Source organism: Cucurbita moschata, unplaced genomic scaffold, assembly GCF_002738365.1.
Source record: "Cucurbita moschata cultivar Rifu unplaced genomic scaffold, Cmos_1.0 Cmo_Scf00034, whole genome shotgun sequence".
NCBI classification, from domain to species: Eukaryota; Viridiplantae; Streptophyta; class Magnoliopsida; order Cucurbitales; family Cucurbitaceae; genus Cucurbita; species Cucurbita moschata.
This window is the reverse complement of record NW_019268550.1, coordinates 1,271,311-1,284,400: the sequence shown is the minus strand read 5'-3', so window position 1 is coordinate 1,284,400 and position 13,090 is coordinate 1,271,311. Positions and strand designations below refer to the sequence as shown.

The 13,090-nt window shown below is 38.8% G+C and overlaps 2 protein-coding genes across 3 annotated transcripts; one reads left to right on the top strand and one right to left on the bottom strand.

The window, feature by feature from the left end:
• Positions 1-264: 264 nt before the first annotated feature.
• On the bottom strand, positions 265-5,630 carry LOC111430491 (transcription factor-like protein DPB). The gene is made up of 9 exons (XM_023066743.1): positions 5,173-5,630; positions 4,960-5,039; positions 4,819-4,862; positions 3,500-3,562; positions 3,275-3,421; positions 3,123-3,191; positions 1,758-1,856; positions 769-839; positions 265-692 (listed from the first exon to the last, which is right to left on the bottom strand). The coding sequence occupies exons 1-9, from the start codon at positions 5,400-5,402 to the stop codon at positions 461-463; spliced, it is 1,035 nt and encodes a 344-aa protein (XP_022922511.1). The 5' UTR covers positions 5,403-5,630; the 3' UTR covers positions 265-460.
• Positions 5,631-7,108: 1,478 nt separating this feature from the next.
• LOC111430487 (ERAD-associated E3 ubiquitin-protein ligase HRD1B-like) lies at positions 7,109-12,295 on the top strand. Of its 2 annotated transcripts, none has more exons than XM_023066736.1 (8): positions 7,109-7,252; positions 7,830-8,368; positions 8,458-8,634; positions 9,144-9,293; positions 9,382-9,587; positions 10,697-10,853; positions 10,945-11,206; positions 11,891-12,295. In XM_023066736.1, exons 2-8 carry the CDS (start codon positions 7,836-7,838, stop codon positions 12,026-12,028), a joined length of 1,623 nt encoding a protein of 540 aa, XP_022922504.1. In that variant the 5' UTR covers positions 7,109-7,252; positions 7,830-7,835; the 3' UTR covers positions 12,029-12,295. The 2 variants fall into 2 exon arrangements, with proteins under 2 accessions (XP_022922504.1, XP_022922503.1); XM_023066735.1 differs by having other exon boundaries at positions 7,825-8,368.
• Positions 12,296-13,090: the final 795 nt, after the last annotated feature.

The window sequence follows — 13,090 nt, the reverse complement described above, 5'->3', positions numbered from 1 at the left end:
TCTCACAATGAAGCCCAGCGTCTTTATTGGTACACTGTCCAATGTCTAGCTTTGATATCATTGTAATAATCCACACTCACCGCTAGCAGATATTGTCCGTTTTAGCCTTTATGTATCGTCATCAGTCTCACGGTTATAAAACGTGTCTATTAGGGAGAGGTTTTCACACCCTTATAAGGAATATTTCATTCTCCTCTCCAACCGACGTGGAATCTCATAAATACAATAACTGGTCAAGAACGTCAGGAGCAAAGAATCAGCCTATAAGCCAGACAATGACTTCAACCAGTTTCAAGCTAAATGAATTTGATTGTATGAAGTTTTGTGATGTAATGAACTATCCATCCTATATGAAGCAACAATAATCGAGAAGGCCATGGCAGTAAGGACATGAAGAATATACACAATCATGCAGAGATTAATGCACATAGAAGAAACTCGAGCTCAGCCTAACCGATCATCAATGTTCGTGTTTGATGCGAGCTTTTATAATTCCGGGAAGTGGTGGTGAGGTTGGAGTTCTAATCGGCGTGTTAGACATTGAAGGAAGAGGGGTCCGGTGTGGTCGATACATGCTAGAGCCCTCCCCCCCATCGGGAGTAAAATTTTGTGCCGTGTCGTCGTGTTGCGGTCTGTCGCAAAATTTCATTGCCTTCAAAACGTAGTTGTCATCATGGAGCTCAAAAGGAGTACTGCAAGAACAGCATGACACAATGAAAATCAAACGACTTTCGAAGTTACTTTCCTACGAGCAGAACGTCGACGTACCTGTTGAAGTCGAAATGCACCAGCTGCATGTCTTCTGAAATTTCTATCTCAACAGTTGCATGAGGCCGTGTCTACAAATTCAAAATTTTACAGGAAAGTAAAAGAACAACGTGAAATTTAGTTCGAATTTGTAACCTAAGCCCACAACTAACAAATATTGTCCGTTTTGGCCCGTTACGTACTACCGTCAGACTCACGGTTTTAAAACGCGTCTATTATGAAGAGGTTTCTATATTCTTATAAAGAATTTTTCGTTCCCCTCTCCAACTGATATGGGACCTCACAATCCACCCCTCTTGGGGGCCCGCGTCCTTATTGGCACACCGTCTGGTATCTGGTTCTGATATCATTTGTAACAGTTCAAGCCCACCGCTAACAGATATTGTATGTTTTGACCCGTTACGTATCGTCGTCAACCTCACAGTTTTAAAACGCGTCTAATATGGAGAGGTTCCACATCCTTATAAAGAATGTTTCGTTCTCCTCACCAACAGATGTGGGATCTCACAATCCACCCCCCTTCGGGGCCCAACGTCCTCACTGGCACTCGTTCGATTCTCCAATCGATGTGGGACCCCCCAATCTACCCCTTCGGGACCAACGTCCTTACTAGCACATCGCCTCGTGTCCACCTCCTTTAGGGCTCAGCCTCATCGCTGGCACATTGCCCAGTGTCTAGCTCTGATACCATTTGTAACAGCCCAAGATCACCGCTAGCAGATATTGTCTTGTTTGGGTTTTCCCTTTCGGATTTCCCCTCAAAGTTTTTAAAACATGTCTGCTAGGGAGTGGTTACCACACCCTTATAAAGGGTTTTTCGTTCTCCTCTCCAACCAATGTGGGATCTCCCACCAAAAGTGTCGAAGGATTAAAAGTTATCAACTACGATATCGTTTAGTTGTTCGATCAAAAAAGCATCCCATGTATCACAAGGTTTTGAAGAAAAGGTAGGACCATAACGCGTTCAATAATATAGAAAGAAAATCTACCTGCACGAGGATGAAAGGTAAAGACACGCCACCACTCGGAGCATTCTCGTAACTGAATAACTGTTCGTTTCGCTGTATTAGGTTCTGAAGACCTACATACTGATAGCCAGAGACCGTTAGCTGCTGTCTATCACTTGATTAAAACAAGTACAAAGAAGGTCCATAAAATAATAGCATTGCCACATCAATAACTTTATTTTTGGATTTAAGAACTCGAGAAGAAGCATGAAAGCAACCCATATCTTACAGCTCCCCCATATCAGACACATGATGTAACAACTCAAGCCCATCGCTAGCTGATATTGTCCGCTTTGGCCCATTATGTAACATTGTCAGCCTCACAGGTTTTAAAACGCGTCCACTAGGGAGAGGTTTCCACACCCTTATAAGGAATGCTTCGTTCCCTCTCTAACCGATGTGGGATCTCACAATCCACACCCCTTGAGGGCCAGCGTCCTCACTAGGACACCGCCGGTGTCTGGCTCTGATACCATTTGTAACAGTTTAAGTCCGCCGCAAGCAGATATTGTCCGCTTTAGCCCGTTATGTAACGTCGTCGGACTTACCGTTTTAAAATGCACCTACTAGGGAGAGGTTTTCACACCCTTATAAGGAATGCTTCGTTCCCCTCTCTAACCGACATAGGATCTCACAATCCGCCCCCCTTGGGGGGGCCAACATGACACACCGTCTGGAGTCTAGCTCTGATACCATTTGTAAAAGCTCAAGCCCACCGCTAGCAGATATTGTCCGCTTTGGCCCGTTACGTAACGCCGTCAGCCTCACAGTTTTAAAACATGTCTACTAGGGAGAGGTTTCCACACCCTTAAAAGGAATGCTTCGTTTCCCTCTCTAACCGATGTGGGATCTCACAATCCGCCCCCCATCGTCTGGTGTCTGGCTCTAATACCATTTGTAATAGCTCGAGCCCACTGCTAGCAGATATTGTCCGCTTTGGCCCGTTACGTAACGCCGTCAGCCTCACGGTTTTAAAACATGTCTACTAGGGAGAGGTTTCCACACCCTTATAAGGAATGCTTCGTTTCCCTCTCTAACCGATGTGGGATCTCACAATTCACCCCCCTTGGGGGCCAGCGTCCTCGTTGGCACACCACCCAGTGTCTGGCTCTAAAACCATTTGTAACAGCTCAAACCCACCACTAGCAGATATTATCCGTTTTTGCCCGTTACATAACACCGTCAGCCTCACGATTTTAAAGCGCATCTAGGGAGAGGCTTCCACACCCTTATAAGGAATGCTTCATTCCCCTCTCTAACCGATGTAGGATACTAAGACAGTAAGAGAATAACACCATGATAATCATGATAAACAAACAGCAAGAATATAGTGACAGCTATGAGTACCTGTTCCTCCAGCTCTTGCAAGTATGCCGCTTTCTTTTCTATCCTTTTTCTAAGTCCAAGACGCTCGGCCTGCATCGATGAATGAGACGATATAAGCAACAATGAAGTTAAATGCTTATGCATGAGACAAGAAATGCAGAGTGCAGTGAAACCTTTAGCTCTTCAATATCATTCGCGCTGGTACGTGGCAGACCCTTCCATTGTATCTCCTTCTTATCCTTTGATATAATATCCATTGCCATGAGAACATTCAGGGCATCATATACCCTTCGCCTGATGTTTTTTTCATCGTACTGTTGCTGTCGGATTGAGTTCAAAAAGAGTGAAAGATATAATAAGATCAAAAGAAACTGGCAAAAATATGAAGAATAAGAAACCTGATCTGGCGATGCGAGACCGTTGCCCGGATCTGCAAACTCGGCAACAAGTTCATCTGCAACCTGAAAAGTACACATTTCTCACACTGAGAATGGTGTAAGAGAGAACACGAGACTGAAAAGTGAAACGAAACATCTCGATGCGCCCATGCATTATAGGGTATGGTTCAATGCTTGTTTAAGTAGCTTTGTCGTTACAACTTGAAACAATCATAAACAACGCTCTACCTTCTTCTTTTTTCTTAAAACAGCTATGAACAGTTACTAGTGTAACAGCCCAAGCCCACCGCTAGTAGATATTGTCCCCTTTAGACTTTCCCTTCCGGACTTTCCCTCAAGGTTTTAAAACGCGTCTGTTAGGGAGAGATTTTCACACCCTTATAAGGAATGCTTTGTTCCTCTCTTCAACCGATATGGGATCTCACAATCCACCTCCCCTTGGAGGCCCAGCATCCTCGAGCACAACGCCCGGTGTCTGACTCTGATTCTATTTGTAACAGCCCAAGCCCACCACTAGCAAATATTGTCCTCTATGGGCTTTCCCTTTCGAACTTTCCCTCAAGGTTTTAAAATGCGTCCATTAGGGAGAGTTTTCCACATTCTTCGTTCCCCTCTCCAACCAATGTGAGATCTCACAATCCACCCCCTTGGGGGCTCAACGTCCTCGCTGGCACACCCGGTGTCAAGCTCTTATTCTATTTGTAGTAGCTCAATCTCACCGGTAGCAGCTATTGTCTTCTTTAGGTTTTTCCTTCCGGACTTTCCCTCAAGGTTTTAAAACGCGTCCATTAGGAATAGATTTCTACACCCTTATAAGGAATGTTTCATTCCCCTCTCCAACCGATGTGGGATCTCACAATCCACCCCCCTTGGAGGCCAGCATCCTCGCTAGCACACCGCCCAGGCTCTAATGTCATTTGTAACAGCTCAAGCCCACCGCTAGCAGATATTGTCCTCATTGGGCTTTCCCTTCCAGACTCCCCCTCAAGATTTTAAAACGCATCCATTAGGGAGAGGTTTACACACCCCTATAACGAATGTTTCGTTCCCCTCTCCAACCGACGTGGGATCTCACAACTAGCAATTCAGTTTCCACAAGTATCTAAAATTTTCGTATATCAACTAACTTTAGAATTAACTAGGAGCTGATAAGTGAGTTTAGTCAGTCAATTGTAGCCTCAAAGGTAGGCAAAAGAAATCCCACTGAGTTAAGGAAAGATAAGGTATATTTGACCACATGGAACAATGAAATGGCGCCCAAGAAGCATTCAAATCAATGAATTTCCTTATAAATCAACGAAGCTAAGAAACAACCTAACCTCGTTATAGTTCGTTCTCCCCTTACTCTCCACTTTCTCACAGACTGCAAGCAAACCAAATTAGTCAAACAATCAAAGAATAAGAAGAAAAAACAATGTTATGCATAACGATCCACCAGCTCAATGGCTCAAGCCAAACACCTTTCATGCTAAATTGGCGAAGCCCCCTTCCACTCTTGTCCCCTCCAACAGCACGCTGACCCCTCTTTTTCTTCACGTTACTATCCCAAAACAACATCCCATTCAAGAAACCAAATCAAACCCACAATTCAATTCAAATAACCAAAGCTAAAACCACACATTCACAGCCATCAAGGCAAAATTTCAGCACAATCGCAACATAAAAAAACTCACCCAATAGGTCCTTGCGACCCCGCCTCGTCGCCATGGATGTCGGGGTTGTTCAATCGAAGAAACGCTTTGTCGCTGGCAGGCGTGGCCATGGTTTGGTCGCTGCGGCTAGAAGGAGACCCCACACTGCCACTCATGGAAACAGACTGACTCGAAATTGTGGCGGCACCAGGGCCACTTGGGAGGTCATCCTCGTTGTCTTCTCGGCATTGTTGCTGTGTCCTTGTACCCATGTGCCCTTGAGCTGCAAGCTCACGATTTGCAGGAAAATAAGCTGAATCCTGAAATGGGTTTCTGGGTATTGAAGGAGAGGGGGCTGAAATGGGGCCTTTGAGGGTTGGGGAAAAGTGGGTGTGAGGGACCAGAGGAGGGTTTGGAAAGGAGGGAAAATGGGTTTTCTTATACAAGGAAGAGCTGTCCTTCAACTCTTCCAACGCTCTAAACGGCTACGGCTTCGTGTTTTGTTTTTGTAAGCTCCACAATTTAAGCCAACAAAAAACAACGCACGCAAATAATGTATATATGTTTCCAATTTCTGTTGGTTATTAGGACAACCATTGTCAAAAATTCATGATCTTCAAGAACTAAATATATCATTTATTTGTTGTAATAAATAATAATAATAGTCGTGCGTGTGTATATGTATATATACAAACTCGAATCAACTACTATCATTTTAGATAGATTGTTTTTTTTATGTGATATGAACCAAGAGACATCGATCATATAATATATTTTAATGAAGATGTGATAGAATATGAACATTCCACACAAATTGAGAAAAAAAAATTAGAAAGAGAATTAAAAAAGATAAGCACAATGAAACATATATCCGATCTTGAGCTTAAACCTCTGTTACCAAATGATATGTGAGGAATCACTAGAAGGGGAGTGAGATTCAGATTACCTTGTTGATCGAATATCTCAAGGCAAGAACATTGTTTGAGATTCGAATCACTCCACATGCAAGATCGATCATGTTTAGCTTGAATGATTCTTGTTGATTAAATATCTCAATGCAATAAGATTCGAATCACTTCACAAGCATATTGAGCTTGAATCATTCTATATACAACTTAAATTACATATAATTGCAAATGAACTTAGCCATTAGCTAAGAAAAGCACGTATGCTTCTTTTACTATATTTTACAAGCATGTATATATATGGCTTTATATAACCTCAAAATGAAACTAATAAAGACATTCTAAAAGTGGTAACATTCCTACTTAATGACGATAATTAACTATTATGTAATTGTAACATAAAGTAAATTAAAAGTCCGTAAAATACATTAATAAAATACAATAACTCTAAATTACTCTAAATTATAATCCACCTAGTATTTATAACATGAAACTTCATTTTTCTTCAAGGTTGCATGAATTGAAATATCTTTTGATAATTTCAATAATATTTCCTTCACATGTTTATTGAAGTGTATTGTATGATTGATGTCTCTTGGTTCATATCAGAATAATAATGACTTATGAATAATTCACAGTTATGAACATGTGTTTATACGTAATTTGAGTGACCAAATGTTACATCTCAATAAACGAATCAAATATTTGATTTACCGTTTTAACTTATTTAGATTGGCACAAATGATCCAGATATTTATTTATTTAAATATATTTAGATACACAAAAATTTTATAATATACTTCAAATTGTGGGTGTTTTAAATTAGAAAAAAAAACATTTATATACAAAAAGTATAACATAAAATATGATTATAATTTTTTTATTTGTGAACAAATTATAAAAATGGAAAAAGGGGAAAATAGTGAAATAAATAAATAAATAAATAAAAATTAAAAGTTATATATCAAAATCTCAGAGCTGCGAGTTGGATTGACTGCGAGCAAACGTGGCGGATGTTGATTGGAAAGACCATGTCATCTGAGAATTCATCGGAAAAAGTATTGAAAGAGAAAACCTAACATCGAATTTCATATTAGTTCTTCCTCAGCTCTCCCTATTCTGCAAAATTTCTGGTTCGTCTCATCTTCATCGTCTCCGAATTGGATTAGCGTCGGGATCCAGCCGGCCATAGGTAGCCGTAGACGCCGATCAATCAGGCAAGATTTCATTTTAAAAAACAACTTCTCTGTTGATATCTTTGGATTTGCTCAGTCAATTGGTTTTGTAACATCAAGATTACGAGTTTTTGGTTTACCAAGTTTAATCTGATCATGTTGCAAAAACATTACACGGCCTGAATCAATAACGAAGAAACGTCGGGGCTAGAAAAAATTGGAGGGAAAATAAAATGCCTTGCCCGGCTGGCGCTATGGATTGATGAGATGTAATTGACGACCTGTTATCAAATCTCGGAATTAAGCATAAAATGGAAATTATTATAGCCTTTGGCATTGAAGTCCATGAGATAGAAACCAGAGAATTAACTTTCCTATATAAGATCTTCATCATTGAAAAATCCCTACTTTTCCTTCAGCCAATCCAGGAAAGCTCGGATAACTTGGAGAAGGAAAACCCTCACATTATTAAAGCTTTTTATGCATTACTTCTAAGTTTAAACGTCTTACGTACAAATAACTAATTTACTGTATTTTTAGGATGGGTACCGATGATATTTTAGCATCACATATATTGTTTCATTTGGCTGACATTTCAACTTCTCATATGGCAGTGCAGTCGAGAATGATGAAGCTGCAAACATATGCGGGGATTAGTTTCATTGCAACCATAGTGGTTATCTATCATGCCTTCAACAGTAGAGGCCAGTTCTACCCAGCACTGGTCTATTTATCGACTTCCAAGATAAATCTAGTGCTTCTTCTCAATATGGGTCTAGTCATCATGTGCATTTTGTGGCAGCTAACAAAGAAAATATTTCTCGGTTCTCTTAGAGAAGCAGAGGTTGAGAGGCTCAACGAGCAATCATGGAAGGAGTTGATGGAAATCCTCTTTGCCATAACTATTTTCCGCCAAGATTTTTCTGTTTCATTCCTTGGTATGGTTACGGCTCTGTTGTTGATCAAAGCTTTGCATTGGTTGGCTCAGAAGAGGGTTGAATACATGGAAACCACTCCATCGGTGCCGTTGTTGTCTCATATCCGGATAGTTTCCTTCTTAGGCTTCCTCTTTGTTCTAGATAGTCTGTTTTTTTATAATTCGATAGAATCTCTGATACAGACAAGGAAGGCCTCGGTTTCCCTCTTCTTTTCATTTGAGTAAGATTTCAAATATCCTATGATGTTTTCTTATGACCCTTAGAAGCTCTTATATCATCATAAAATAAAGTCAATGACTTGTTTTTCAGGTATATGATTCTTGCAACAACGGCTGTGTCAACGTTTGTAAAATATATTTTCTATGTCAGTGATGTACTCATGGAGGGACAATGGGAAAGGAAGCCCGTCTATACATTTTACTTGGAACTTATCCGAGACTTACTTCACTTGTCAATGTACCTGTGTTTCTTTCTTGTGATTTTCATGTAAGTACTCTAGCTACACCTGTTAAGCTATCTCATTCTTCTGAACTGGAAGTTCAGAATTAATTTCTTCTGCATATATGTGCTCATATTGCGTATGCCCAAATGTTAAAGTAGTAAAACACTGGCTCTTCTAAAGAAATACTATGCAAACCAATAAAAAACGAATGTGGTTACTGGGATTTGTGTCCTTACATGTATCAATGGCTGTCGTATTTTGCTCTCATGTTAATTGTGGGAGAAGCCTCATAAATCATAACATTAGTGTCTTATGACTGACATGGTCTTTGTTGTTTGTTTGGATATCCTTTTCATTTACTTCCAATCAGTCGTTGTTCTTAATTTCTTTCCTCTTTTAAGATTGAAAGCGGCAGTTGTTGTTCTAAATAAGTCAATTACTATCCCAAAGGTTGATGGTTCGATCCTCAACCTAAAAAGTTGAAGTTACATCCATATCAACTTCATCCCCATTTCACATCTTGATTTTGCTGACTTTGACTTTGCTCTTGCAGGACCTATGGTGTGCCTTTGCACTTGATCCGAGAGCTCTATGAGATCTTTAGGAATTTTAGGATTCGTATTGCAGATTACATCCGTTATAGAAAGATTACTTCAAACATGAATGATCGCTTTCCTGATGCAACGCCTGAAGAACTCAATTCGTGCGTGCATGCTTGGTCAACTTGTTGTTTCTTTTATGCTTCCAGTACTTTTATATTGGCTACTAAAAATCCTTCTATGGAATTGTAGAAGTGACGCAACATGCATTATCTGTCGTGAAGAGATGACAGTTGCAAAGAAACTAGTATGTGGACATCTTTTTCATGTCCATTGCCTCCGATCCTGGTTGGAGCGACAACATACTTGCCCAACCTGCAGAGCCCTTGTTGTACCACCTGAAGGTTTAAGCACAGCAGCCGGTCATCATGGACCACAATCTGATGCTAACCAACAAGGTAATTGCACCAATAAGAATTCAATTCATTTCAATTTACTGCCTGGCTAAAGGATCCTACATCTTGTACAATTTTGATAAGTTTATAAATTTCTTCCATGTATATTTCATCTGATTGTGAACATTATTGGAATCTTTCATTTGAGGAAACTGAAACTTCGACTAAGGAAAAGCATGAATGATCCAGAAGGCCTAAGCTAAAAGAGTACTCTTTGATGTTGTTTATGTTTCATTCGGAAACCTAAAGATAGGAAATATGAATCTTCTCAATGTTCTAGGGACAGGAAAATATCTTTTCCACCTGCCTTGTCTCCCACAAAGTAGTCCGTGCAATGCTTTTTTAGTATCTTGTTTGTGCAATGCTTCCCCTGCATCTCTGATTCTTTTTTGCAAGTGGTGCTTTGTATCTGGCATCTAGTAACCCAATTTGGTTTAAAGTTTCAAAACTATTAAATAATCTAGACCATTAATAACCATGCAAAAATAAGCTATCAGTATTTGCAAGTCTTCTCCATATATATACCTCCCTATCAGTGTGAAAGAGTTGAAATTTGGGTCTCTCTCACAATTCGTTTCATGGTTGTTGGCTTTCTCTCTACTCTCTTCTCTGTTATTATTTCTTTTGTATTCATGATTGTTTTTCTTATGAGACTCTCCTTAAAGTTGTTTATTTTATATATTTTTTTATCCTACAACTCAATCTCTTCCAAAGGAAATAGTTTGAAGAACCGGCTATGAACTTCAGCATATCTCTTTGAGAAGGATGATTATTCTTGAACTGGGCCTCTGGTCCTCCGTAAAAATTGGGCGCTTCATTTTTTTCTTGTTTTGTTTTTAACTTTCTTGTTGTGTTAGAAAAGGTGTAGGGGTAATTTAGAAAAGGTGTAGAAGTAATTTCCAAGTTTACATGATCTAATTGCTTTGGATTAAAATGTTTTGTTGTTTGGTGCATTCGTATAGCATTCCCTTCAGTGTATCTGCTTTCTTTAATAGAAGTTTTTTTACTCAAATCATTGAACTGATGGTTTTACTTGATTATTTTTCGATATGGGGTTATACCATGCTGGAACTTGGATACAATGCAATGACTGATCTTTCTGTTGAAAACAGGAACAGGAACCACAAGTTCATCCGCGCAAGGTACGAGTGATACAGGTGTTGCTAATGATAATTTGAGCCATCATCAGGCTAGAGTCCGAGCTGCTGCGGCTGCAGCTTCTGTATATGAGAAATCATATGTTTATCCTTGTGCGAGCACATTAGTATGGTATGCGTTTTTATTGCAAACATCCCACACACGCACCCACCAAAAGGAGAGGAGTATGACAAATTTTTTTAATTATCTTATTTATTTACAGGTCTCCTGGATATGCAGTAGTTCCTCAGGTTGAAAGACCTTTGCCTGACTCCAATAACATAGAACCAAATGGACATCCACAACAATTTTCTTTTACCGGCGGCCCTTCCAACCTGTTCTTCACTCAATTTCCCCAGAATCTTTTTGTTCCTTTTCAGCCACGAGAGGGTACTGGAAACAGTACGGACGGATTGGGCAGTAGTCAAAATGTATCAGGCTTACATCTTGAAGCTCAACAAAGATTTCTCCAGCAACAGATTGAGGTATGTTGTTTAATTGTTGCATCAACATTATCTAGTTGGCTCTCATTCTTCTTGATGGAGCCTTTTTCTCTAGTTGGGCTCCCTTTTGTGGTCTTGTTTTTTTGGGTTGCCTTGTATTCTTTCATTTTTTTTTTCTCATTAAAAAATATCATTACCCAATGAACTCTCTTGTTTGGTCAGTGTATGTTTCGTTTGTGCTCTTGTTGCTGGGCCTCTGTACATTCTTTAGCTTAGTTTACTAGTATGCACATGGCCGTGGGTAAATATTGAATTGAGGTCATGACATGTGCTTAGGCACTTGATTCTTAGCGTTGTTTGGTTTTCCCCTTTGTGCTGTTTCCTTGACCTCTGATGTTCAATAACGAGAAGCTAACTTTTTTGCTTTTTATATTCGTGGCTTACCGTTGGGGTGTTTAAAAATGAGCTACCATAAACAGTTGAAAAGAAAAAAAAAAAAAAATTGTGATACTTAGGAGATGTCCTGTTAATATATAAATTTGTATTTATTAGGTAAACCATATGAAATTTATTCGTTCTCTTTTCTTTTCTTTTCTTTCACTGTAAATACGGCTCTTCGTTCAATTCTTTCGAAGTTATTGACAACTTCATTCAAACTAGTCTGAGTATAACAGGGTTGGGTGAGGTTGAGGATTTCTAAATTCAAAATTTCATGTTTTCCAACAGATCCTACAGAATCAGCTGCAACATCTCCGTAAACCAGAAGTTGAGGAAAGCTCAGGAGCAGGTGAGGCAGATAAGAAAGGGAAAAGTGTAGCATTCTCGTCACCGTCGCCATCGCCGTCGTCATCTGATTCTCGATGAGATAGAAGAAATGATGTGCATATAATTATATTTGTGTAATAATACAAGACTGCAGAGGTTCAGAATGACATAGATATCTCTTTTTGTATACGGAAAGATGTTTTTGGTATATTTTTAGAAGCAGTCTTCTCCCCCGTATTGGTTGGTTGGTTGGTTGGTTGTAAATGCTGCATTTGGCGTCTCTTTTGAAGCAATTATGCGACGGTCAAAAAGGAATATTTAAAGTTCTTTCTACCAAAAGAAGAAGAGAGTGAGTTTATTCAAACATCTTTGGTTTCTCTATTTTCTTACTCTAAAATATGCTTTTTGAAAAGCAATTCCATTCCCATGCGCATTTGTTGCTTCCAAGTGGACATTTACAAATATTCACATGCTAAATCTCGAGTTTTATTCTTCATCGACAAATTTAATTTCTAAACTTCGAGTTTTGTGTCGTTTATAAGACTTAAAATATATTGAAGTCAAACGTTTGAATTTTGTATTTATTATTTTTAAAGTCAAAGGTTTGAATTTTGCATTTATTATATTAAAATAAAAATAAACTTTAAAAAGTAGTTCACTTTCCATTTTTGTGTTTAACTATAAAAAAAAAAAAAAAAAATTAATTGATTTATTAGATATATGAGTTTGAATTAACTTTGAATAAGTTTGATAATTTTAAGATCTGAGTGTCTAATTAAATAATTTCAAAATAATACACTTGTAATTTACCATATTAAATTAATTTAATTAACCATTTTTAAAATAATTTTGTTTAATCTTTTCTTAGGGTATTTTTAAACTATTATTTTAAAAACTAACTCAGATTAAAAATCACATTTCATAGTCCTTATTATTTGTGTGTGTGTGTATATATATATATATATATTTATTTGTAAAAGACACGAATGTTGATTAAATTTTGCAGTCCAATTATTACAATGAACCCACAATAGATGAAGAGAAGCAAACACCGGTGGGGAAAAAAGGGATAAGGGCGGGGCTGGCAGCCGGTAGCCGGTGGGAAGGTGGTTTGACCGTTCAAACGGTAGAATGGAAAAATAAAACGAAAAACGAAAAACG

Bases quoted from the DNA above. Each gene is read 5' to 3' on its own strand.
- LOC111430487 (XM_023066736.1), top strand. From the start codon at position 7,836: ATGATGAAGCTGCAAACATATGCGGGGATTAGTTTCATTGCAACCATA. The intron at 8,635-9,143 runs GTAAGTACTCTA...TTGCTCTTGCAG, and splicing joins TTCTTTCTTGTGATTTTCAT to GACCTATGGTGTGCCTTTGC. The intron at 9,588-10,696 runs GTAATTGCACCA...TGTTGAAAACAG, and splicing joins ATCTGATGCTAACCAACAAG to GAACAGGAACCACAAGTTCA.
- LOC111430491 (XM_023066743.1), bottom strand. From the start codon at position 5,402: ATGGGTACAAGGACACAGCAACAATGCCGAGAAGACAACGAGGATGAC. The intron at 4,863-4,959 runs GTGTTTGGCTTG...GTTTGCTTGCAG, and splicing joins TCGCCAATTTAGCATGAAAG to TCTGTGAGAAAGTGGAGAGT. The intron at 693-768 runs GTACGTCGACGT...CTGTTCTTGCAG, and splicing joins GTGCATTTCGACTTCAACAG to TACTCCTTTTGAGCTCCATG.